The sequence below is a fragment of the Salmo salar genome, chromosome 16 (genome assembly GCF_965601325.2).
Source record: "Salmo salar chromosome 16, fSalSal1, whole genome shotgun sequence".
NCBI lineage: Eukaryota > Metazoa > Chordata > Actinopteri > Salmoniformes > Salmonidae > Salmo > Salmo salar.
Window position 1 is genome coordinate 88047318 of NC_138306.1, and position 24601 is coordinate 88071918.

The following is a 24601-nucleotide window of genomic DNA, read 5'->3' on the forward strand; positions in this document are numbered from 1 at the left end:
GAGACAGACAGAGAGAGAAAGACAGAGAGACCTATTGGCGGAATGTACCTTTTCCTGTCCATTCAGAGTTAGCCCAGACAGACAGAGAGAAAACAACCAACTAAATATATAACAATCTTCAGTTGAATTCATAGTTCACACAACCTCAACGTAGTTAGTTAGTTACTACCTTGTCCTTAACCATGCATTGCACTGGATCATGTCAATGATTATATGACTGTAGTACTAATCACTGATATGTTAAGGACTTACCAAACACTAGAGCCAGGCCATGAGACGTTCCCACTACGATCACACCGGACACAGTCTAGAAACAGAGAGAACAGGACCAGTCTAGAAACAGAGAGAACAGGACCAGTCTAGAAACAGAGAGAACAGGACCAGTCTAGAAACAGAGAGAACAGGACCAGTCTAGAAACAGAGAGAACAGGACCAGTCTAGAAACAGAGAGAACAGGACCAGTCTAGAAACAGAGAGAACAGGACCAGTCTAGAAACAGAGAGAACAGGACCAGTCTAGAAACAGAGAGAACAGGACCAGTCTAGAAACAGAGAGAACAGGACCAGTCTAGAAACAGAGAGAACAGGACCAGTCTAGAAACAGAGAGAACAGGACCAGTCTAGAAACAGAGAGAACAGGACCAGTCTAGAAACAGAGAGAACAGGACCAGTCTAGAAACAGAGAGAACAGGACCAGTCTAGAAACAGAGAGAACAGGACCAGTCTAGAAACAGAGAGAACAGGACCAGTCTAGAAACAGAGAGAACAGGACCAGTCTAGAAACAGAGAGAACAGGACCAGTCTAGAAACAGAGAGAACAGGACCAGTCTAGAAACAGAGAGAACAGGACCAGTCTAGAAACAGAGAGAACAGGACCAGTCTAGAAACAGAGAGAACAGGACCAGTCTAGAAACAGAGAGAACAGGACCAGTCTAGAAACAGAGAGAACAGGACCAGTCTAGAAACAGAGAGAACAGGACCAGTCTAGAAACAGAGAGAACAGGACCAGTCTAGAAACAGAGAGAACAGGACCAGTCTAGAAACAGAGAGAACAGGACCAGTCTAGAAACAGAGAGAACAGGACCAGTCTAGAAACAGAGAGAACAGGACCAGTCTAGAAACAGAGAGAACAGGACCAGTCTAGAAACAGAGAGAACAGGACCAGTCTAGAAACAGAGAGAACAGGACCAGTCTAGAAACAGAGAGAACAGGACCAGTCTAGAAACAGAGAGAACAGGACCAGTCTAGAAACAGAGAGAACAGAACCAGTCTAGAAACAGAGAGAACAGGACCAGTCTAGAAACAGAGAGAACAGGACCAGTCTAGAAACAGAGAGAACAGGACCAGTCTAGAAACAGAGAGAACAGGACCAGTCTAGAAACAGAGAGAACAGGACCAGTCTAGAAACAGAGAGAACAGGACCAGTCTAGAAACAGAGAGAACAGGACCAGTCTAGAAACAGAGAGAACAGGACCAGTCTAGAAACAGAGAGAACAGGACCAGTCTAGAAACAGAGAGAACAGGACCAGTCTAGAAACAGAGAGAACAGGACCAGTCTAGAAACAGAGAGAACAGGACCAGTCTAGAAACAGAGAGAACAGGACCAGTCTAGAAACAGAGAGCACAGGACCAGTCTAGAAACAGAGAGAACAGGACCAGTCTAGAAACAGAGAGAACAGGACCAGTCTAGAAACAGAGAGAACAGGACCAGTCTAGAAACAGAGAGAACAGGACCAGTCTAGAAACAGAGAGAAGACATTTAACTAGAGAACAGTCTAGAAAGGGTGAAAGCAGCACTGCAGTATAGTATGTGATAATGATACTTACTACTGCAGTTGGCAGTCCAGCATCTACTTTGTCCTGAAGAACAAGGAAGGAAAAAGTACATTTCAGTGATGCATGTACAAATTGTACAAATTGAAAGCTGTGTTTGTGTTGTTGGTTGTGCGTGTGTGTGGCGTTGGTTGTGTGTGTGTGTGTGTGTGTGGTGTTGGTTGTGCGTGTGTGGTGTTGGTTGTGCGTGTGGTGTTGGTTGTGCGTGTGTGGTGTTGGTTGTGTGTGTGTGTGTGGTGTTGGTTGTGCGTGTGTGGTGTTGGTTGTGCGTGTGTGGTGTTGGTTGTGCGTGTGTGGTGTTGGTTGTGCGTGTGTGGTGTTGGTTGTGCGTGTGTGGTGTTGGTTGTGCGTGTGTGGTGTTGGTTGTGTGTGTGGTGTTGGTTGTGTGTGTGGTGTTGGTTGTGTGTGTGGTGTTGGTTGTGCGTGTGTGGTGTTGGTTGTGCGTGTGGTGTTGGTTGTGTGTGTGGTGTTGGTTGTGTGGTGGTGTTGGTTGTGTGTGTGGTGTTGGTTGTGTGTGGTGTTGGTTGTGTGTGTGTGTGTGGTGTTGGTTGTGTGCGTGGTGTTGGTTGTGTGCGTGGTGTTGGTTGTGTGCGTGGTGTTGGTTGTGTGTGTGGTGTTGGTTGTGTGCTGTGGTGTTGGTTGTGTGTGCGTGGTGTTGGTTGTGTGTGTGGTGTTGGTTGTGTGTGTGGGTGTTGGTTGTGTGTGTGGTGTTGGTTGTGTGTGTGGTGTTGGTTGTGTGCGTGGTGTTGGTTGTGTGCGTGGTGTTGGTTGTGTGCGTGGTGTTGGTTGTGTGTGTGGTGTTGGTTGTGTGTGTGGTGTTGGTGTGTGTGTGTGTGGTGTTGGTTGTGTGTGTGGTGGTGTGGTTGGTGTGTGTGTGGTGTTGGTTGTGTGTGTGCGTGTGTGGTTGTGTGGTGTGGTGTTGGTTGTGTGTGTGGTGTTGGTTGTGTGTGTGTGGTGTTGGTTGTGTGTGTGTGGTGTTGGTGTGTGTGTGTGTGGTGTTGGTGTGTGTGTGTGTGGTGTTGGTTGTGTGTGTGTGGTGTTGGTTGTGTGTGTGTGGTGTTGGTTGTGTGTGTGTGGTGTTGGTTGTGTGTGTGGTGTTGGTTGTGTGTGTGGTGTTGGTTGTGTGTGTGGTGTTGGTTGTGTGTGTGGGTGTTGGTGTGTGTGTGTGGTGTTGGTTGTGTGTGTGGTGTTGGTTGTGTGTGTGTGGTGGTGTTGGTTGTGTGTGTGGTGTTGGTTGTGTGTGTGGTGTTGGTTGTGTGTGGTGTGGTGTGGTGGGTTGGTTGTGTGTGTGGTGTTGGTTGTGTGTGTGGTGTGTGGTTGGTGTGTGTGTGGTGTTGGTTGTGTGTGTGGTGGTGTTGGTGTGTGTGTGTGTGGTGTTGGTTGTGTGCGTGGTGTTGGTTGTGTGCGTGGTGTTGGTTGTGTGTGTGGTGTTGGTTGTGTGTGTGGTGTTGGTTGTGTGTGTGGTGTTGGTTGTGTGTGTGGTGTTGGTTGTGTGTGTGTGGTGTTGGTTGTGTGTGTGGTGTTGGTTGTGTGTGTGGTGTTGGTTGTGTGTGTGGTGTTGGTTGTGTGTGTGGTGTTGGTTGTGTGTGTGGTGTTGGTTGTGTGTGTGTGGTGTTGGTTGTGTGTGTGTGGTGTTGGTTGTGTGTGTGTGGTGTTGGTGTGTGTGTGTGGTGTTGGTTGTGTGTGTGGTGTTGGTTGTGTGTGTGGTGTTGGTTGTGTGTGTGGTGTTGGTTGTGTGTGTGGTGTTGGTTGTGTGTGTGGTGTTGGTTGTGTGTGTGGTGTTGGTTGTGTGTGTGGTGTTGGTTGTGTGTGTGGTGTTGGTTGTGTGTGTGTGGTGTTGGTTGTGTGTGTGTGTGTTGGTTGTGTGTGTGGTGTTGGTTGTGTGTGTGGTGTTGGTTGTGTGTGTGGTGTTGGTTGTGTGTGTGGTGTTGGTTGTGTGTGTGGTGTTGGTTGTGTGTGTGGTGTTGGTTGTGTGTGTGGTGTTGGTTGTGTGTGTGGTGTTGGTTGTGTGTGTGGTGTTGGTTGTGTGTGTGGTGTTGGTTGTGTGTGTGGTGTTGGTTGTGTGTGTGGTGTTGGGTGTGTGTGGTGTTGGTTGTGTGTGGTGTTGGTTGTGTGTGTGGTGTTGGTTGTGTGTGTGGTGTTGGTTGTGTGTGGTGTTGGTTGTGTGTGTGGTGTTGGTTGTGTGTGTGGTGTTGGTTGTGTGTGTGTGGTGTTGGTTGTGTGTGTGTGGTGTTGGTTGTGTATGTGTGTGTGGTGTTGGTTGTGTATGTGTGTGTGGTGTTGTGTGTGTGTGTGTGTGTGGTGTTGTGTGGTGTTGTGTGTGTGTGTGTGTGTTACTCACAGCGGCTGAGACTATCTGAGCAGAGATGCCTTTCAGGATGCAGTGTCGGAGCACTGAGCCATGGACTGTAGTGCTGAGCTCCACTGTCTTCCGCTTCCTACACACACGCGCACAAACACACACGCGCACGGGCACGCGCACAAACACACACAGGCACACACACACACAGTTAGGTTTGAATCTCAGTTGCGACGACAAATGTCAGAGTGAACTGTACCCGTAATGCATAATATAACCTGCTGAATACAGCACATCACAGAAGGGTCTCACAACATGCCCATTAGGAGTTAGGTTACATTTAGTGTTAGAGAAAATAGGATTTTGGATTGGGAATCAATTCTTTGGTCCCCACAAAGATAGCAATACAAAACTGTGTGTGTGTGTGTGTGTGTGTGTGTGTGTGTGTGTGTGTGTGTGTGTGTGTGTGTGTACACACATTTTACCATACTTGTGAGTACCAGAAGTCCTCACAATAATAGTAAACCAACAAAAATTCAGAGAAGTGAGGACATTTTGCCGGTCCTCACTTGTAAAGGCAAGGCTAGGTTGGTTAGGCTTAGGTATAAGGTTAGGCTTAGGTATAAGGTTAGGCTTAGGGAAAATATAATGTTCAATGGGAATCAATTGTTGGTTCCTAAAAAGTCCTCACAAGTAGAGTAAGACATAGCTGAGAGAGTGTGTGTGTGTGTGTGTGTGTGTGTGTGTGTGTGTGTGTGTGTTGGCTACCGTTTGAGGTGTGTGCGGTCTCCGCTGTCGGAGCTGGCCAATGAGGAGGTCTCACAGGAGTGGGCATCGATGTTCTCTGTGTTCAGCAGACACGTGTCCTCCAGGATGAAGGGCTCCTCCTCATCCTCAGGCTAAAACAGGAGACGGAAGAATCACAACTGTTAGCCCAGATATGATGTAGGGCTGGCTACCCCGCTGTGTTGACTTCCTAACAGAACATTGTGTTGTTCTGTAACAAGTCAGGGAGCTAGAAGCTGTCAGATTCCTGCAGCATGTGAAACAGAATAGGTATAGTTACTGAAAGATGAGAGTTACCTCATTCAGGATGCTCTCCAGGGTAGGCGGGGTGTCAACTTGGGGAATGTCAAACTCTTTATCATCGATCTGAGGAGAATAGATAAGGTATGCAATATGTGTTCAGCACAATGAAGTCTATCTCGTTAGACATCTCATTATATTACTATTCTACCTAAGTCTATGGTTCTAGCGATCTTTAATGGGATATTAAACGTATAGCAGAAACATGGCAGTGCTAGGCTAAATGAAAACAAAGTAACCCACTAGCAAGCTATACACTTGACAACCAGTAAAATAATACTAATGCTACCTACAGCTTTAATTGCACAAACAAACTCTCATATTTAGTGCATCTATCCCCCCAAAAATGCTAGGTTTAGCTATCTAACTATCTACCACCTCCACCAAGTCTATCAAGAAAACCAGAAACTGTTGAGAAACAGCCATAAGCGACAGTCCCACTCACCGTATCTATTTCCATTAAATTGAGCTGGGATGAGGCAGAAACCAAACTGCGTGTATCTGGTGAACCTGACATTGTAACAGGTCAAATATATTCATGTAGATACACAACGAAACAATAGCTACATTATTAGCTAGCTAACGGTATCACATCTCTCCGATTCTACTCTTCCTTGTTGTACCGGAAGAACGGTGTGTCACGTGCTACGTCACGACTGAAGGGGTGTATTCAGTGTTCGGAACGTTTGGCAAGGTTCAGAAACATTTTGTCTTGAGCGAAAAATACCAACAAAAAGTGTGGATTTTGTATAATACTTCACACTCTTTTAGAGTGAAATGAATGAGTTCAGTATTGCCAGCTAGCTTCCCATCTCTATTTCCCAGATATGTTTCACTCTCTCTGGTATTCCAGGAGTCCTCGGCCAGTATTCAGAATCTCAGATCTAGGATCAGGTCAAAACTGATCCTCGACCAGCACTCCGAATCTGAAACCATTTAGGAATATGGGCTCTTTGGAAGAGGTTGATGTGCGGTGGAGGGATGAAGATTCTGTAAAATGTAATTGTAGCTTTTAACCAGCAGGGGGCGTCCAAAACACAGTCTACTTCGGCCTACTAACTACAACATGGTGTTGAAATGATCAAGAGTAGCTAAATGCTGCCTCCTTGTGTCCTATTTCCGAAATACAGGCAAAAGTGATGAGTGTGACCAATCTTTTGAGTGTGATCCCAAATAAAAGTCTGTGGTTTGAACAAGATTTTCCTAGATAAAAAACATCTTATCATCTTGAAAGGTTTAGAAGTAGACAGCAAAATAATGACATACTCATTGTTGTTGACAGAGTTGGGGAGTAACTGATTACAAAAAACTGCAACTGTAATCAGTTACATAACCAGCTAAAATATTGTAATGAGATTACAGATACTGTTTTCTCAAGGTCATTAAATTCAGCATTGAAAAAAGGAGCAAGTTTAAGTTTGTTCCACCTGAGTGAGTCTGGCAAGTGATGACACACCAAATGATGACCACCAATCAGAGACCACTATGATGACACACCAAATGATGACCACCAATCAGAGACCACTATGATGACACACCAAATGATGACCACCAATCAGAGACCACTATGATGACACACCAAATGCGTTTGATGGATCTTTTTAGTCTTCTTCTAATGGTGAAATGAATCCAAAAGTATCTGAAAGTAATCAGATTACATTACTGAGTTTGGGTAATCCAAAAGTTACATGACTAATTACAGTGTTGGATAGGTGACTAGTAACTGTAATAGATTACATGTAGAAAGTAACCTACACAACCCTGGTTGTTGATGCCTGTGTCTTGTGCACTGATGAAGGTCTGACGACCGAATGCTCAGCCTAAATAAATAGAAAGTTGTGCATTGATCCTGAGTGTGCGGAGACTCCTTTTCATTTAAATGTGTCTTTTGCGCAAATCAATGACAGGCCCCTGCTAATAATGTTGTGTTTGACTCTAAATGTCTACAACAACTACATATAAGCCTAACCTTACGTATTTCCAAAACACTGATTTCCCAAAAATCGTTTTGGTAGGGAAACCAAAAATGCAAGTAAGCGTTTCATTGGATGGTGTATACCATGTGTATCCTGTACAGATGACTCATAAAACTTGAAATTGAAAGGCTTTACTTGAAACATCTAATGAGGCTGTCACAGAGATACAAAAGCAGATTGGGTCTGGTAGGCCGAAGCTATACTGGTACATCTCTGTTCCTCACAATCCTGGATGCAGGCTGGATTTTACGCTTTACTTTCACAGATCCAGCTTTAAGCTTCTTGTTCTTGCTGCTTTTCTCAGTCTTTTGCACATCGGGCACAGACTCAGGATTCCGAACTGACTCTATGGGAGGCTTTGGATCCATCACACACCTTGAGGTGTATATCTGTCTGGACAGGCTCTGTTTCGATAAACTGTGTGTCTGTGTCTGCATCGACTTCTGTCTGGACAGTTCTGGTGGTGAGAGCAGAACGCTGATCTTGCTGGACCCCAGGATCGGCTGTTCGAAGCACCAGCCACAGCACCAGCTGAATATGACAGCTAGAGTCATGGTGATGACGATGGTGCAGAAGATGAATACTACGAGAAAGCCACCAATGCTCCACATGTCGTGGAAGCCCTCATCGGACAGCTTGGAGAAGAGCCTCTCATAGAGGTAGGACCACTCCTTGGAGATGTTTCTTGCCATGGCTGCCATCTTGGCTCTGGCTCCAGTGTCTTCATTCACCTGTACGGTCATTGAGGTCAATGTCAATTCTCTAATAACCATAGCAATGTGGAAGATACCATTCTGTAAAACATACATGACACTTACCTCTTGATCACCAGCTATTACTCTGATAGAGAAGAACACCGTTCTCCTATACTATGTGAGAAGCTTCTGGACTACTACATCATTGATGTCCATTTCAGATCCACTTTATCTGTATTCATTCAGAAATAAGAAGATATAGTTGCACGGACATGTAATCTTTGAATGAACAGTATTTCTTTATCATTTCCATCCAGAAAACGAATAATAGTTTCCATCATAACAAAGTCAAGTGCCACCGTCAGTGCCAATGAACAAACTGGACAGAGGACCCCAGCTAGCTAGCCAGCTAGCTTGTTAGCTATTACTGTCAAGTTGCAATAATTGAGCCATGACGAAGTGTGTTAACTTAGGGAACTTTCATTATCATAAAATTCCTTCGTGAAAGCGTTACTTCAACTTACCAAAATTGTTAGTAGGACGTTGGCAAACTATATGGCTTTTATTTGAACGGGAGGATCACTGGTCCAGTCGGAAATTCTTGGTAACCATGGTAACATGTTATCAACGTTTGCCACGTGTTACATTAAATTGTTGCAAGCCAAGCGCCTAGGAATTCTGTAGAGAGCATGTATCTTTTTCCTAATATTAGCTAGCCTACTTTACAACTATTCGTTGAGTTACTTTATAATATGCATGAGGAATTTCGAGATGGTAGACCTACAGGCTTGTGGTAGATATATAGGGGAGAGCAAGTGAAATAGTTTTTTAACTAACTGAAGAGTTATCCAATATTTATTTGCTCTAGCCTAAGCTCATATTCAGTTGCCTCAAGGAAAAGGAGTAGATGAAAACTTAGTACTGTAATTATGGTTACTACATAAACAATTATAATGCTTTTCACAAGTGAAGAGGTCTAATCACTGTATCATTCATGTGCTCTTTTTCTACCAACCCTGGTCATTAGGCCCTGGCTGCAAGCTAGTGTTTCATGCTAGGCGCTGTGATACCAGCCACACTAATTGGCAGAGATGGAATTCCTCAGGGGCCTGATTCATCTCCTAGTTCCCAGCACGGAGAGGGGCTTATGTAGGGGTCATACAGACGAGTGCTGTGTGCACACACGCACAGATGCACTCACACACAGAGGCAGGCACACAGACACACACACACACACACACACACACACACACACACACACACACACACAGGCAAAATGCTACTGTACTACTGTTGTCTTATACTGCATCAATTTCCTTCACATAGGCCTCTAAGTACAGTACAGTATAGTCTGGGTAATCTAGGATATTGTGCCTGCCAGCCTGTCACTTCTCTAGACTTAAGCCCCACTGTAAGACAAGACATCAGACAGAAAACAGCAGTCCCTCTAGCAGTGTAAGCTTTACTGGGAGGATGTACAGTGTGTGTGTGTGTGTGTGTGTGTGTGTGTGTGTGTGTGTGTGTGTGTGTGTGTGTGTGTTTTTTTTAGCTGGGGATCTACAGGAAATATGGGATAATCCCCTTTTTAAGATAACTTTCCTTGAGAATGTGATGTGTTTCTTTCTCTAAAGCCCCAATTGTACCACAGTATCCTCAGAAATATACACATAAACCACGCATCAGTGGGGGAGAGAGAGAGATTCAGCATTCAGCACCACAGACAGCTCAGAGAGAGAAAGTGAGATGACACATTAGTCTGACATTGATAAAAATGACATTGTTTACAAACAATGGAGTAAAACAAGCTTATATTTTGGGTTCCGATGGGGTACGACAGTTGAACTACGCTCAATTAAAAGTCAATGGGTATATAATATAGAATTAATTTAGAAGTCTAAAAATGTAGGTACAAATCACAGATTTCCCCTTTTAAAGTCCTTGTTTTTATTATCATAAAGATAGAGATACTGACAGGCTACATTCCAGTAGGTGAGGGACACTCACATTCCATCACAGGGCAGGATGTCACACTGACAGTAGCCTACACCCTGAGGTCAGATTGTGTGATGTAACAATGACTTATGTCATATGACAGATAACATTAACAATGAATGCCATGACCCTCACACCTCACTGGCCATTGCAAGCAGTGTCAAACATACAGTATTGATAAAGAATCATAATTGCTCTACATAGTCGAGAGAGAGAGAGAGAGAGTGAGAGAGAAGAGAGAGAGAGAGAGAAATCGAGATAGAGAGAGAGAAAGAGAGAGACAGTGAGAGAGAGAGAGTGAGAGAGAAGAGAGAGAGATGAGAGAGAGAAATCGAGACAGAGAGAGAGAAAGAGAGACAAAGAGAGAGAGAGTGAGAGAGAGAGATGAGAGAACACGGGCGATTAGAGATATTTCTTTACAGTGTAAATTGTTTGGGGGTTAATGCTAGTGGAAGTCCTACAACAGTGTAAATTGTTTGGGGGTTAATGCTAGTGGAAGTCCTACAACAGTGTAAATTGTTTGGGGTTAATGCTAGTGGAAGTCCTACAACAGTGTAAATTGTTTGGGGTTAATGCTAGTGGAAGTCCTACAACAGTGTAAATTGTTTGGGGGTTAATGCTAGTGGAAGTCCTACAACAGTGTAAATTGTTTGGGGGTTAATGCTAGTGGAAGTCCTACAACAGTGTAAATTGTTTGGGGGTTAATGCTAGTGGAAGTCCTACAACAGTGTAAATTGTTTGGGGGTTAATGCTAGTGGAAGTCCTACAACAGTGTAAATTGTTTGGGGGTTAATGCTAGTGGTGGTGGGAAGTCCTACAACAGTGTAAATTGTTTGGGGGTTAATGCTAGTGGAAGTCCTACAACAGTGTAAATTGTTTGGGGGTTAATGCTAGTGGAAGTCCTACAACAGTGTAAATTGTTTGGGGGTTAATGCTAGTGGAAGTCCTACAACAGTGTAAATTGTTTGGGGGTTAATGCTAGTGGAAGTCCTACAACAGTGCAAATTGTTTGGGGGTTAATGCTAGTGGAAGTCCTACAACAGTGTAAATTGTTTGGGGGTTAATGCTAGTGGAAGTCCTACAACAGTGTAAATTGTTTGGGGGTTAATGCTAGTGGAAGTCCTACAACAGTGTAAATTGTTTGGGGGTTAATGCTAGTGGAAGTCCTACAACAGTGTAAATTGTTTGGGGGTTAATGCTAGTGGAAGTCCTACAACAGTGTGACATATTTCCCTGGGCCTGGGGGAAACTGCAGCAGTGAGTGGGCCACTACTCTGATTGCATTCCAAATGGCACCTTTTCCTTATATAGCTCATAGGGCTCTGGTCAAAAGTAGTGCACTATGTAGGGAATTAGGGTGTCATTTGGGCCACGCTCACGCAGACTGGCTCACTTGTTTCTTCAGACGCATGTTGAAGAGAGAGGAAATGGAGAGAATTCAGCTCACTCTTCTTGTATCTGGATGTGATGTGTGATGTGTGATGTGTGGTGTGTGGTGTGTGTGTGTGTGTGTGTGTGTGTGTGTGTGTGTGTGCTGTAGCTTACTGCCAGGGTTCAGCAGGTTCAGGGAAGGCTGTAGTGTGGCACTAAGCACACTAGGCAGACCAGAATATATAAATACCTAGTGTATAGGGGATAGTCTACTGTGCATTATTCAACAGCCACAGCCCATATAGCATCATAAGGCACCTCCAATTTAGACCTATATGTCAACTTTTTTATTTATTTAAGCAGCTTGTTTGCTAAATGTGAACAGCCTAAGTTCCCCAATCAATGATTTTTTTTAAAAATATATAATTTTAGTTGTTGGACATAAAAGACTGTAAAATCACCAGAAAATCATCTCAAAGTATTGTTTATTTTATTTATGAAATCTGTTCCCAAGTCTTCCCACGCGTAAATAGAGGGATGTGTGATCGTATCCCAATGTAATCAAGGTTTGACATGATTCTGTTTTTGTCAAATACTTTATCTGTTTGTGATTCCTGCTGAATCTATTATTTCATCTCATTCATCCCAGATGTTATCTTGTTGCTATCCGATATGAGACGAGCCAGCCCATGCTCGCCCCCTTTCTTGCATCACGCTGGTGTTCCAGACGGGCCCGCGCCTGGGAGCTGTCCCATCCTTAATGGTGCTGAACCCGCGGCGAGAAGAGAACCATCGAGTCGAACGGATTTCAAAAGCACAGAGACAACGGCCACATCAACCACCTCTCTCCGGTTTCGCTGCTCCTGTCGACCCAAAGACATGACAATAACCGTTTTGGGGTGAATTAAAGCACTGTTATGTCGTTAAAATATGTGGATTACCCGCTTGTAAAGAGGATGCTCCGTGTGAGAGAAAATGACGGTAGGAGGCTAGGCTCAGTGGAAGCGAAGCCCAGGGCATGTTCGTGACATCCCTAAATTATCTTGTAGGCTTTTGTTGTGGGAATAGCCTCAACCTTCTCAGACAGACCGTTGAATTGACAGGCGACGAACGCAAACTACCGTGGAAACTATATTAGACTGCAGCCGAGGACATAACCTTTTAAGCATCCATCAGGATGAGTATAGAGAAAGGATGATTTAAGCAGGGCTCGACTGGTCAACGGGGTGGGGGGTGGCGGTTATATCAAGGAGCAGTGGCCACATAGCGACTGTTATTACAACATGTAACTGGACATTGTTGGTAGAAGGCCCGTAAAGAAACAGAGGTGTTGGATTAATGGAACATGATAGGATCGATAAAGGGCAACGGGAGAGCAGGCGAGACACGAATGAAAAGATCGCAATACTGTAGTCCTGCTCCCAAGATCCGGTTTGTGATGCCATTAGAATGAAATGGGAAGATGCTCAGCTATGTGCCTGCCCATTTTCTCTAAGGTATATGAGACATGTAAGTCTATTTGTTTGATATATAGTCAGGGTTTTCCTGTAACCTGAGCAATTACTTAGTTACAGGCATACGCGAGCTCCAAGGCTAGTGCACGATAGGGTTATCTGACAAGGCTGAGAAATGATGTGCGGTGGTGCGCGCACACCAACTCATTCGATTTATTCAGGCTGATTCGATATTAGAATTCAGAGCTAAATTGAAAATAGCTGTTGAGAGAAAGAATGTCATTCAGCCCAACTGGAAAAGTCACAACAGAGAAAACTCCTCTTTCGGATAATCCTCAACGAAATAACAGTAAGCGTTTCCTTTTCTCTTCCTGTGCTCTGCACATTTCTGAATAGGAATCTCCACCTGTATGCTCATATCGAAACAGACACATGTTGTTGTCTCTCTGGGTGGTTGTATGGTGCTGGGGATTGTTGAGCCGGAGACCGATGCTGCTCCGCCGCCAGGGCATGTCCAAAGGCCGCTGTTGCGTTTTGTTCAGTGACCTGAAGGTTTTCTTACTCAGACCGCCGGTCCCGGCTCCGCCACCGGCGATCATCCCCATGAACGGACAATATACGGACAGCAATGGGTCCGGCACCGGCATTGATGTTGCCGCCGACAACAGCAACTCTGCAGCGAGTGCACCTCCACCAGAGGCGGATGGTTATGCTGCCCCTGTCCCGCCGACAGGAGAGCCTCATTCTGCCGGGACAAACGAGCCTAAAGCGACAGAGGAATGGCAGCATGCTACGGGACAGACTGGACCCCTGGACTATGGCAGCTCCGAGGAGGACTGCTTCAAAGCGAAGTGTGAGGAGAGATTCTCCCTGAACAGTCGCACAGACAGTGGTGTTCGGACTCCCCAGTGCAGGATATGTTTCCAAGGTCCAGAACAGGTGAGTGGCCTTACAGGTAGTCAATAGATGATAGACCTATAGTCAGACATTGACTGTATATGGCTAATTGTTGCTAACAAGGATGTTCTTCAAAGTGTTTCAAAAACAATGGAGCTGTCCATGGAGCTGAAGGGCTGAGAAATTCTCTCTCTCTCTCTGTCTCTCTTTCTTTCTCCCTCCCTCTCAACACTGTGCATGTTGTGGATCCCAAGCACGCAGGAGCAATTATATGCTTGAGAACAGAAATAATGATTTTCTAACTTACTCACTTCCCATGGCCATGTAAATGGTAGGAGTACTAGAATTCACAGAGCAAGCCCTGTCTTGGACAGAAGAGATAGGAACAGAACATGACAGAGGAAGCCCTGTCTTGGACAGAAGAGATAGGAACAGAACATGACAGAGGAAGCCCTGTCTTGGACAGAAGAGATAGGAACAGAACATGACAGAGGAAGCCCTGTCTCGGACAGAAGAGATAGGAACAGAACATGACAGAGGAAGCCCTGTCTTGGACAGAAGAGATAGGAACAGAACATGACAGAGGAAGCCCTGTCTTGGACAGAAGAGATAGGAACAGAACATGACAGAGGAAGCCCTGTCTTGGACAGAAGAGATAGGAACAGAACATGACAGAGGAAGCCCTGTCTTGGACAGAAGAGATAGGAACAGAACATGACAGAGGAAGCCCTGTCTTGGACAGAAGAGATAGGAACAGAACATGATAGAGGAAGCCCTGTCTTGGACAGAAGAGATAGGAACAGAACATGACAGAGGAAGCCCTGTCTTGGACAGAAGAGATAGGAACAGAACATGACAGAGGAAGCCCTGTCTTGGACAGAAGAGATAGGAACAGAACATGACAGAGGAAGCCCTGTCTTGGACAGAAGAGATAGGAACAGAACATGACAGAGGAAGCCCTGTCTTGGACAGAAGAGATAGGAACAGAACATGATAGAGGAAGCCCTGTCTCGGACAGAAGAGATAGGAACAGAAAATGACAGAGGAAGACCAGGGGAAGTAGTGGATTCAAGTAACACAGGGTACATCTCAATAGTCTAAAGGGGATTCCTCTCCTAAAATCTCCAATTCCAGGTGTTTGCTTTCCACCTGTCCTGGTCTTTCATATCATCAGATGGAGCCAAGGAGAGGGAAAGGAAAGGACACCACTTTAGAATATTGAGATCCGGCCAGGGAGTGTAGCTAGGGCCACATGGCCTTGGATTACCTGACTCAGAAGAACTCCCATTTACAAAGTACCCGGCCCACGTAGACAACTCAGTGTGAAAGTGGATTGATGATTGAATAGGTGCTGGTGCATCAGGGTCAACATGGTGAATGTGCTGCACATACCTTTCACATCCTGATCCTCTCACCTCTAAGGGAAGTCAATGGGGTTGCTCCTCCCCCTCCTGCTTCTCCTCCTCCCGCTCCTCCTCCTCCTCCCCTTCCCGCTCCTCCTCCTCCTGCTCCTCCTCCTCCTGCCCCTCCTCTTCCTCCTCCTCCTCCTCCTAATCCTCCTCCTCCTCCTCCTCCTCCTGCTCCTCCTCCTCCTCCCCCTCCCGCTCCTCCTCCTCCTGCCCCTCCTCTTCCTCCTCCTCCTCCTCCTCCTAATCCTCCTCCTCCTCCTCCTCCTGCTCCTCCTCCTCCTCCTCCTCCTGCTCCTCCCCCTCCTGCTCCTCCATCCCCTTCTCCCCCTGCTCCTCCTCCTCCTGCTCATCCTCCTCCCGCTCCTCCTCCTCCTGCCCCTCCTCTTCCTCCTCCTCCTCCTAATCCTCCTCCTCCTCCTCCTCCTGCTCCTCCTCCTCCTCCTCCTGCTCCTCCCCCTCCTGCTCCTCCATCCCCTTCTCCCCCTCCTGCTCCTCCTCCTCCTGCTCATCCTCCTGCTGCTCCTCCTGCTCCTCCTCTTCCTCCTCCTCCTCCTCCTCCTTCTCCTCCTCCTCATCCTCCTGCTCCTCCTCCTCCTCTTCCTCCTCCTCCTCCTCCTCCTGCTCCTCATCCTCCTCCTAATCCTCCTGCTGCTCCTCCTCCTGCTCCTCCTCCTCCTTTAATTTGTGGCCTAGTGCATCAACTAGCCCAGGGGTATTCAACCCAGGGTCCGTGGTATTGCAGGGGGTCCGTGAAAATATATTTAAAAAAAAGGGGATTTACATTTTTAACAATTTAATCGTTTTTATGAATATTGCTAACAACAACAAGATAAACCCCTTTTGAATGACATTCAGACAGTAGAAAATATGAGAATATAATATAATATAATGATGTTAAATTTATTTCTCAACTCATAATATTGAGCAAATGACATTCACTGAAGTATCAACCAATGGTCGCGCTCCCCTGCTCAGACTTTGCATGCATCAACCAATGGCTGCGTGCCACGTCATCGACAGTGCTGTAGGGCACATGATTGCTGTAACATATGATGCGATTAGCTGATAGTTAAATATCTATGCAGGCGGTGTAAGAGCCGACATGCGTCTGCACCGCCTGGGCAGAGCAATGCACCATAAGCTTTGAAAAAGTACTGTGAGCCGCTGGCTGCTGGTCAGCTTTCTTGACAGATTTTGACCAACACATGGCTCACCTTTGTTTAACCAGCGAAACAGCTGCTATTGGCTATTAGTGTTTGGAGTGACCTGTCTAGCTAACATGTCATGTTAGAGTTCCACTTCCTCTTCCTGTTATAATGTGGGAGGTCAACATAATATAAAACCATCTACCAAATCTATTCATTTAAAAATGTTGGTGACTTAACCTTCACCTGATGATAAGACAAGACATGAACAGTTTTTTATGCTAACATACGATGGGGGTGCTGGGTCACCAGTTTGCCTGGGCGGGGGTCCATGGTTCACCAGTTTGCCTGGGCGAGGGTCCCTGGGTCACCTGTATGCCTGGGCGGGGGTCCATGGTTCACCGGTTTGCCTAGGCGGGGGTCCCTGGGTCACCTGTATGCCTGGGCGGGGGTCCCTGGGTCACCTGTATGCCTGGCGGGGGTCCCTGGGTCACCTATATGCCTGGGCGGGGGTCCCTGGGTCACCTGTATGCCTGGGCGGGGGTCCCTGGGTCACCTGTATGCCTGGCGGGGGTCCCTGGGTCACCTATATGCCTGGGCGGGGGTCCTTGGGTAACAAAAAGTTGAAGACCCCTGAATTTGCCCCATCTTCACCCAGTCTCTTTCAGTGGTGAAGACAAATCCTCATGATCTGTCCCTGTGTTGACATTTAGGGAGACTAGTCTAGTGTCTGGTGATGCCCCTGGAGAACACTGGAGAGCATCTCTCTCTCTCTGCTCTAAATGACATCACATTATGTAACACTACTGCCTGGAGTGGTAGTTGCAGTCAGCCTGTCTCTGGGTGGCAGGCTGCTGAACGCTTTTTGGCTATGAGGATAAATTAATATGTGTCCCAAATGGCACCCTAGTCCCTATCTAGTGCACTACTTTAGACCAGGGTCTGAGTCCCTATCTAGTGCACTACTTTAGACCAGGGCCCATAAGGTGGCCTCTAGGGTGCCATTTGAGCTGCATCCTCAGTATAAAGAGAGTCTGTGTTAAAGCTTTGGCTCAGTCTGGGAGCAGGAGGAAATAAAACACATTCAGGAGAACCAGTGTTGTTAATGCTGCCTGTCAATCTGAAAGGTCCCTTATTTATTTATTTACTCTCTCTCTCTCTCTCTCTCTTTCCCCCCCTCTCTCCCCCCCCCTCCCTCCTCCTCTCTCCCCCCCTCTCTCCTCCTCTCTCCCCCCCTCTCTCTAGTGTAATATGTTATTGAATGTAAACCCTGTTTGACACTTATTGAATGTACTCTGCTAGTCTGACTCCTGTCACAGACAGTACAGGACAGTTGGTTCCCAGGGCGGTTTAGGTTGAATTAGGTTGGATAACCAACGTACCAGTTCAGACCTCTTTTAAACCCATGTTGTTGTAGCCTAACTACCAGACAGCAGGCTGCACTGGGTACACATACATTTATCTGCCAGCCAGGGACAGCTTTTCTATGTCTTTATTGTGTAGTATCCACCTGTTTGTATTACATAGATGGTGTGAAATTGAGTGTAGATAATTGCCTGTCTCTCTCTGAAGAAAGGAACAGGAGAGATGTCATTATAGATGTTTGGCTTTAGAAAAGTGCTCTTCTGGGTGTTTGTGTTAACAACTGAAACATGAAAGCAAGAGAATGACCTTCTTGAAAGGCTGTTTCATCTCTCTCTGTGTCTCTCTCTGTGTCTGTGTCTCTGTGTCTCTCTCTCTGTGTCTCTCTCTCTGTGTCTGTGTCTCTGTGTCTCTCTCTGTGTCTCTCTCTGTGTCTCTCTCTGTGTCTCTGTGTCTCTCTCTCTGTGTCTCTCTCTGTGTCTCTGTGTCTCTCTCTCTGTGTCTCTGTGTCTCTCTCTCTGTGTGTCTCTCTCTGTGTCTCTCTCTGTGTGTGTGTCTCTCTGTGTCTCTGTGTCTCTCTCTCTGTGTCTCTCTCTCTGTGTGTGTCTCTCTGTGTCTCTCTCTGTGTCTCTCTCTCTCTGCGTCTCTCTCTCTGCGTCTCTCTCTCTCTGCGTCTCTCTCTCTCTGCGTCTCTCTCTCTGTGTGTGTGTCTCTCTCTGTGTCTCTCTGTGTGTGTCTCTCTCTGTGTGTCTCTCTCTGTGTGTCTCTCTCTGTGTCTCTCTCTCTGTGTCTCTCTCTCTGTGTCTCTCTCTCTGTGTCTCTCTCTCTGTGTCTCTCTCTGTGTCTCTCTGTGTGTCTCTCTCTGTGTCTCTCTCTGTGTCTCTCTCTCTCTCTGTGTCTCTCTCTGTGTCTCTCTCTGTGTCTCTGTGTCTCTCTCTCTGTGTCTCTCTCTGTGTCTCTGTGTCTCTCTCTCTGTGTGTCTCTCTGTGTGTGTGTGTGTGTGTGTGTGTGTGTCTCTCTCTGTGTCTCTGTGTGTCTCTCTCTCTGTGTCTCTCTGTGTGTCTCTCTCTCTGTGTTTCTCTCTAATAAAAGTGGTTGCATGGTTCTCTCTGTGTCTCTCTCTAATAAAAGTGGTTGCATGGTTCTCTCTGTGTGTCTCTCTCTCTGTGTCTCTGTGTCTCTCTGTGTCTCTCTCTAATAAAAGTGGTTGCATGGTTCTCTCTCTGTGTCTCTCTGTGTCTCTCTGTGTCTCTCTAATAAAAGTGGTTGCATGGTTCTCTCTCTGTGTCTCTCTAATAAAAGTGGTTGCATGGTTCTTAGGAAAAATAACATTTGAGCCTGGATACGGTATGCCTGGCAGATTCAAGGCATCATCACTGCTGGATTCATCTGACCAGAGCACTAACCAGAGAGGACGTGGCCTGGTCATGATAACCATGGTAGCTGTGAGATGTCTGGAACCAGAGAGGACGTGGCCTGGTCATGATAACCATGGTAGCTGTGAGATGTCTGGAACCAGAGAGGACGTGGCCTGGTCATGATAACCATGGTAGCTGTGAGATGTCTGGAACCAGAGAGGACGTGGCCTGGTCATGATAACCATGGTAGCTGTGAGATGTCTGGAACCAGAGAGGACGTGGCCTGGTCATGATAACCATGGTAGCTGTGAGATGTCTGGAACCAGAGAGGACGTGGCCTGGTCATGATAACCATGGTAGCTGTGAGATGTCTGGAACCAGAGAGGATGTGGCCTGGTCATGATAACCATGGTAGCTGTGAGATGTCTGGAACCAGAATAAATACATTATATTGGTAATACTGATGATAAAAATACGCTTTTTAATGAGTGTCACACAATGTGTCATCTCACTCTCTCTCACTGAGCTGATAAATCTCTATCACTCTCTCTGAGACGATTATAAATGACAAGTTCACGGTAGAACGCACTGATGTGAGAATCACACACGCTCACACACACGCTCACGCTCACACACACGCACTACACACACAAACTTTCACACATAACAAGATAAGAGTGTTAAGGATTCATCTCTGAGGAGGTCTCTGTTGAAACAGATGACATGAGCTGTGGGAGGTAAGAAAGCAGAAACCACAGAGCTGTCTATCTGTCTGGAGGAAACACTCTGTAGAATCCACATTCTGACAGATACACAGAGTCAGTGAGGACATGTAGGTGCAGAGCTGAAGGGCACGTTACTGGTGATGCACTATATAGAGAATAGGATGCCAGATTAACCCTGTGGCAGCACCAATTATGTATATAAACCCTGGATTGCTGATGCTATGTATTGGCCAATGAGAGGCTTTGAAGCCATGTGTCGGCCATATTGGTACTCCCCATAGGAATGAATGGAATTCTACAGTATTTCAATGAAATGTTTCAAGGACAAAATTACATGTATTTAAGTATTTTTTGTTTTAGTGTGGACAGTAACATTAGTAATGTAAAAAATATATACTTTAAGGAAAATGTTTTTATATAAAAAAAATTGTTTAGCTCACATAATAACATTTAAAAGATTGCATTAAGGTGTCTGTAATAGAATAAACGTGGCAAAAACAAAAACAAATGTAGACATTAATAAATGCATTTCTTTAGCTTCCAAAATATTTTTGACACCGGTGTAGGAGTGTCAAGATGGAGGGGCGATGGCTTCAACACAGCGCCCCCTATCAGTCATCCAGCGTATATATAAATCATTGGTCAGCACCCTGGCCGACACTCAGCTGGCTCACTGTAAGACAAACCAATAGCAGCATTTTCCTTTGTGTCCCACAGGGGGAGCTGCTGAGCCCGTGTCGCTGCAGTGGGTCGGTCCGCTGTACCCATGAGCCCTGCCTCATCAAGTGGATCAGTGAGAGGGGCTCCTGGAGCTGTGAGCTCTGCTACTACAAGTACCACGTGGTAGCCATCAGCACCAATAACCCACTCCAGGTAGGGACAGCTGTGATGGGACTCACCAGCTCTTGGACTTGAGTGAAGGGGGAGGGTTTTAGGGGATGAAGAGGAGAGCTCTAACTGGGTGCATATCACACAGCACTGCAGAGAGAGAGAGGGGTTAATACTAGTGTATAGTGTGTATGAATAGTATGGGATGATGATGTACTCTCTCTCTCTCTCCCCCCAGTGGCAGGCCATCTCTCTGACCGTGATAGAGAAGGTCCAGATCGCTGCGGCCGTGCTGGGCAGCCTGTTCCTCATGTCCTCTATCTCCTGGCTGGTGTGGTCCTCCCTCAGCCCCTCGGCCAAGTGGCAGCGCCAGGACCTGCTCTTCCAGATCTGCTACGCCATGTACGGATTCATGGACCTCGTCTGCATCGGTGAGGCCGGCACACAGAGGAACTCCTCTTACTCTTCTTCTTTCTTTCTTCCTTGATTGATTTATTGGGGGGAAAAGATACACAACCCAGGGGAAACACGATAAAGCAATTCTACATGTTTGCAACGTAGTCCCCTATGGAATACACCTCCCTCCTCCCCTCTTCCTGTCCTCCATTCCCTCTTGTCCAATCAGGACACTTGAGGAGGGACATATGACTCCACAGACAGAGCTCTGGAGGACTCCCTGTGTGATCTATGAACATTACCAACGCATGTTGGATTCAGGATGTATTCATGTGTAACTGACAACCTCCCCCTCTTCTTCTCTCGTTCAAGCGCTGATCGTCCATGAAGGCCCCTCGGTGTTCAGGATCTTTAACCGCTGGCAGGCAGTGAACCCCAGCCTCAAGCGCTGATCGTCCATGAAGGCCCCTCAGTGTTCAGGATCTTTAACCGCTGGCAGGCAGTGAACCAGCAGTGATCGTCCATGAAGGCCCCTCGGTGTTCAGGATCTTTAACCGCTGGCAGGCAGTGAACCAGCAGTGATCGTCCATGAAGGCCCCTCAGTGTTCAGGATCTTTAACCGCTGGCAGGCAGTGAACCAGCAGTGATCGTCCATGAAGGCCCCTCGGTGTTCAGGATCTTTAACCGCTGGCAGGCAGTGAACCAGCAGTGATCGTCCATGAAGGCCCCTCAGTGTTCAGGATCTTTAACCGCTGGCAGGCAGTGAACCAGCAGTGATCGTCCATGAAGGCCCCTCGGTGTTCAGGATCTTTAACCGCTGGCAGGCAGTGAACCCCAGCCTCAAGCGCTGATCGTCCATGAAGGCCCCTCGGTGTTCAGGATCTTTAACCGCTGGCAGGCAGTGAACCAGCAGTGATCGTCCATGAAGGCCCCTCAGTGTTCAGGATCTTTAACCGCTGGCAGGCAGTGAACCAGCAGTGATCGTCCATGAAGGCCCCTCAGTGTTCAGGATCTTTAACCGCTGGCAGGCAGTGAACCAGCGCTGATCGTCCATGAAGGCCCCTCGGTGTTCAGGATCTTTAACCGCTGGCAGGCAGTGAACCAGCAGTGATCGTCCATGAAGGCCCCTCAGTGTTCAGGATCTTTAACCGCTGGCAGGCAGTGAACCAGCGCTGATCGTCCATGAAGGCCCCTCAGTGTTCAGGATCTTTAACCGCTGGCAGGCAGTGAACCAGCGCTGATCGTCCATGAAGGCCCCTCGGTGTTCAGGATCTTTAACCGCTGGCAGGCAGTGAACCAGCAGTGATCGTCCATGAAGGCCCCTCGGTGTTCAGGATCTTTAACCGCTGGCAGGCAGTGAACCAGCAGTGATCGTCCATGAAGGCCCCTCGGTGTTCAGGATCTTTAACCGCTGGCAGGCAGTGAACCAGCAGTGATCGTCCATGAAGGCCCCTCGGTGTTCAGGATCTTTAACCGCTGGCAGGCAGTGAACCAGCAGTGATCGTCCATGAAGGCCCCTCAGTGTTCAGGATCTTTAACCGCTGGCAGGCAGTGAACCAGCAGTGGAAGGTGCTCAACTACGACAAGATCAAAGACACTGAGGACCACCAGAAATCCAGGCTCACGCCCAGGCACTTGGCCCTGCCCAACCCCAGGACGAGTGCTCCTCCCGGGGCAGAGCCGGGGGATGACTTGGTCTCCCCCTCCACCTCCTCCCTCATGGCCGCGGTGGCCGCCTCCGCGCCTGGCTACACCGTGGCCACGACCACAACCGCCAGCCTGACGACGGTGACGACACAGGACTCAATGTCGGAGCAGAGCAACGGGGGGCCACCATCCCTGCCGGACCACCACTGTGCGTACAACATCCTCCACCTGCTCACCCAGCACCTCTGGACAACGCAGCAGGGGCCCCGGCCCACTCAAGTCCAACCCCAGCCTCCACAGCCCAGCAACAGCAGCCGGGAGCTGGTCATGAGAGTCACTACGGTCTGAGGCTTCAACTGTTACGTTACAACAACGAGAGAGACAGACATAAGAGAGAGAGAGCTGTGTGACCTCGTTTTGGGAGTTTGAATGGAGGACTGGGAGATGTTACTGCTGCTTCACAGAGATTTACATGAAGTTACTCAATGCTGCCTGGGACAGAAGGAGCGAGAGGGAGAGTGTGGGTGAGGGGGGGGGAGGATGAACAGGGGGTGAGGATGGAGAGGCGGAGGGCAGAGAGAGAGAGAGAGAGAGAGATTTGCCAGTTTCCTGTGTTTTGACAGCCTTGATGTAATAAAAGGAGATTTCCAGATCTGTGTGTTGTGGTCTGATGTAGCAGGAAGGATGTGTGAGGCAGAGCCATTTCTCTCCATATATAGGACTCTGCTTGGAGGGGGCTGTGATAGATGGCACTGATCTGATGTGATCTACTGTCTAGCCTGGAGCAACACTCCTGTCAGGAAGCTGCAGTCCTCACAGTCAGGATAAATAGACGTTTCTAATTACTATGATGACAGACAGGAGCACAGTTCAGTACAGTGACAGTCCATAACACTAATACCTTCTTCCATTAGCTGTTCACAATGACAATTCAGTCTACATCCCAAATGGCACCCTATTCCCTACATGGTGCACTACTTTTGACCAGAACCCGATGGGACCTGGTCAAAACTAGTGGACTGTACAGGGAACCGGTTGCTATTTGGGATGCAGCCTGAGATGAAGTTTCAATACAAAACACAAGCAGTCTCCTTCTGAAGAGCTTGAATAGTACGCCACTGACCCGAGGTTAGTTTGGAGTAGCCTAAAGTATGTGGTAACGCATTAACAGTTGAATTATTCATATTGGAATATGATTCCTTCCTGTCAACTATGAGACATGGCAGAGGCATCACAGACAGCTTTACGTCTCCCCAGAGTAATTTATATACAGCTTTACCCAGAATAAAGTATCTCCTCTCCTCTCCTCTCCGAAGGATAAATCTGAGGAAATTAAGTCTCCCCAGAGTAATTTATATACAGCTTTACGTCTCCCCAGAGTAATTTATATACAGCTTTACGTCTCCCCAGAGTAATTTATATACAGCTTTAAGTCTCCCCAGAGTAATTTATATACAGCTTTACGTCTCCCCAGAGTAATTTATATACAGCTTTACGTCTCCCCAGAGTAATTTATATACAGCTTTACGTCTCCCCAGAGTAATTTATATACAGCTTTACGTCTCCCCAGAGTAGTTTATATACAGCTTTACGTCTCCCCAGAGTAATTTATATACAGCTTTACGTCTCCCCAGAGTAGTTTATATACAGCTTTACGTCTCCCCAGAGTAATTTATATACAGCTTTACGTCTCCCCAGAGTAATTTATATACAGCTTTACGTCTCCCCAGAGTAGTTTATATACAGCTTTACGTCTCCCCAGAGTAATTTATATACAGCTTTACGTCTCCCCAGAGTAATTTATATACAGCTTTACGTCTCCCCAGAGTAATTTATATACAGCTTTACGTCTCCCCAGAGTAATTTATATACAGCTTTACGTCTCCCCAGAGTAATTTATATACAGCTTTACGTCTCCCCAGAGTAATTTATATACAGCTTTACGTCTCCCCAGAGTAATTTATATACTAGCTTTACGTCTCCCCAGAGTAATTTATATACAGCTTTACGTCTCCCCAGAGTAAGTTTATATACAGCTTTACGTCTCCCCAGAGTAATTTATATACAGCTTTACGTCTTCCCCAGAGTAATTTATATACAGCTTTACGTCTCCCCAGAGTAATTTATAT

At 46.7% G+C, this 24601-nt stretch overlaps 2 protein-coding genes and 1 long non-coding RNA gene across 3 annotated transcripts in view; 1 reads left to right on the plus strand and 2 right to left on the minus strand.

The window, feature by feature from the left end:
• The window catches only part of LOC106574831 (vacuolar protein sorting-associated protein 8 homolog), a 207546-nt gene extending 201703 nt beyond the window's left edge, over nt 1–5843 (minus strand). The window contains 6 exon segments of the mRNA XM_082963149.1: nt 253–307; nt 1827–1859; nt 4174–4270; nt 4900–5030; nt 5215–5283; nt 5663–5843. Of these exon segments, the coding sequence (XP_082819275.1) occupies nt 253–307; nt 1827–1859; nt 4174–4270; nt 4900–5030; nt 5215–5283; nt 5663–5734 (457 nt within the window). The 5' untranslated portion in view covers nt 5735–5843.
• A 1479-nt stretch (nt 5844–7322) lies between these two features.
• Nucleotides 7323–8500, minus strand: LOC145861069 (uncharacterized). The gene is made up of 3 exons (XR_014380822.1): nt 8413–8500; nt 8012–8120; nt 7323–7924 (listed from the first exon to the last, which is right to left on the minus strand). It is a non-coding gene; the product is annotated as an uncharacterized LOC145861069 (long non-coding RNA).
• A 3519-nt stretch (nt 8501–12019) lies between these two features.
• On the plus strand, nt 12020–24351 carry LOC106595267 (E3 ubiquitin-protein ligase MARCHF4). Its single transcript, XM_082963150.1, has 4 exons — nt 12020–13644; nt 20319–20474; nt 20668–20860; nt 22321–24351. Exons 1-4 carry the CDS (start codon nt 13138–13140, stop codon nt 22818–22820), a joined length of 1356 nt encoding a protein of 451 aa, XP_082819276.1. The 5' UTR covers nt 12020–13137; the 3' UTR covers nt 22821–24351.
• Nucleotides 24352–24601: the final 250 nt, after the last annotated feature.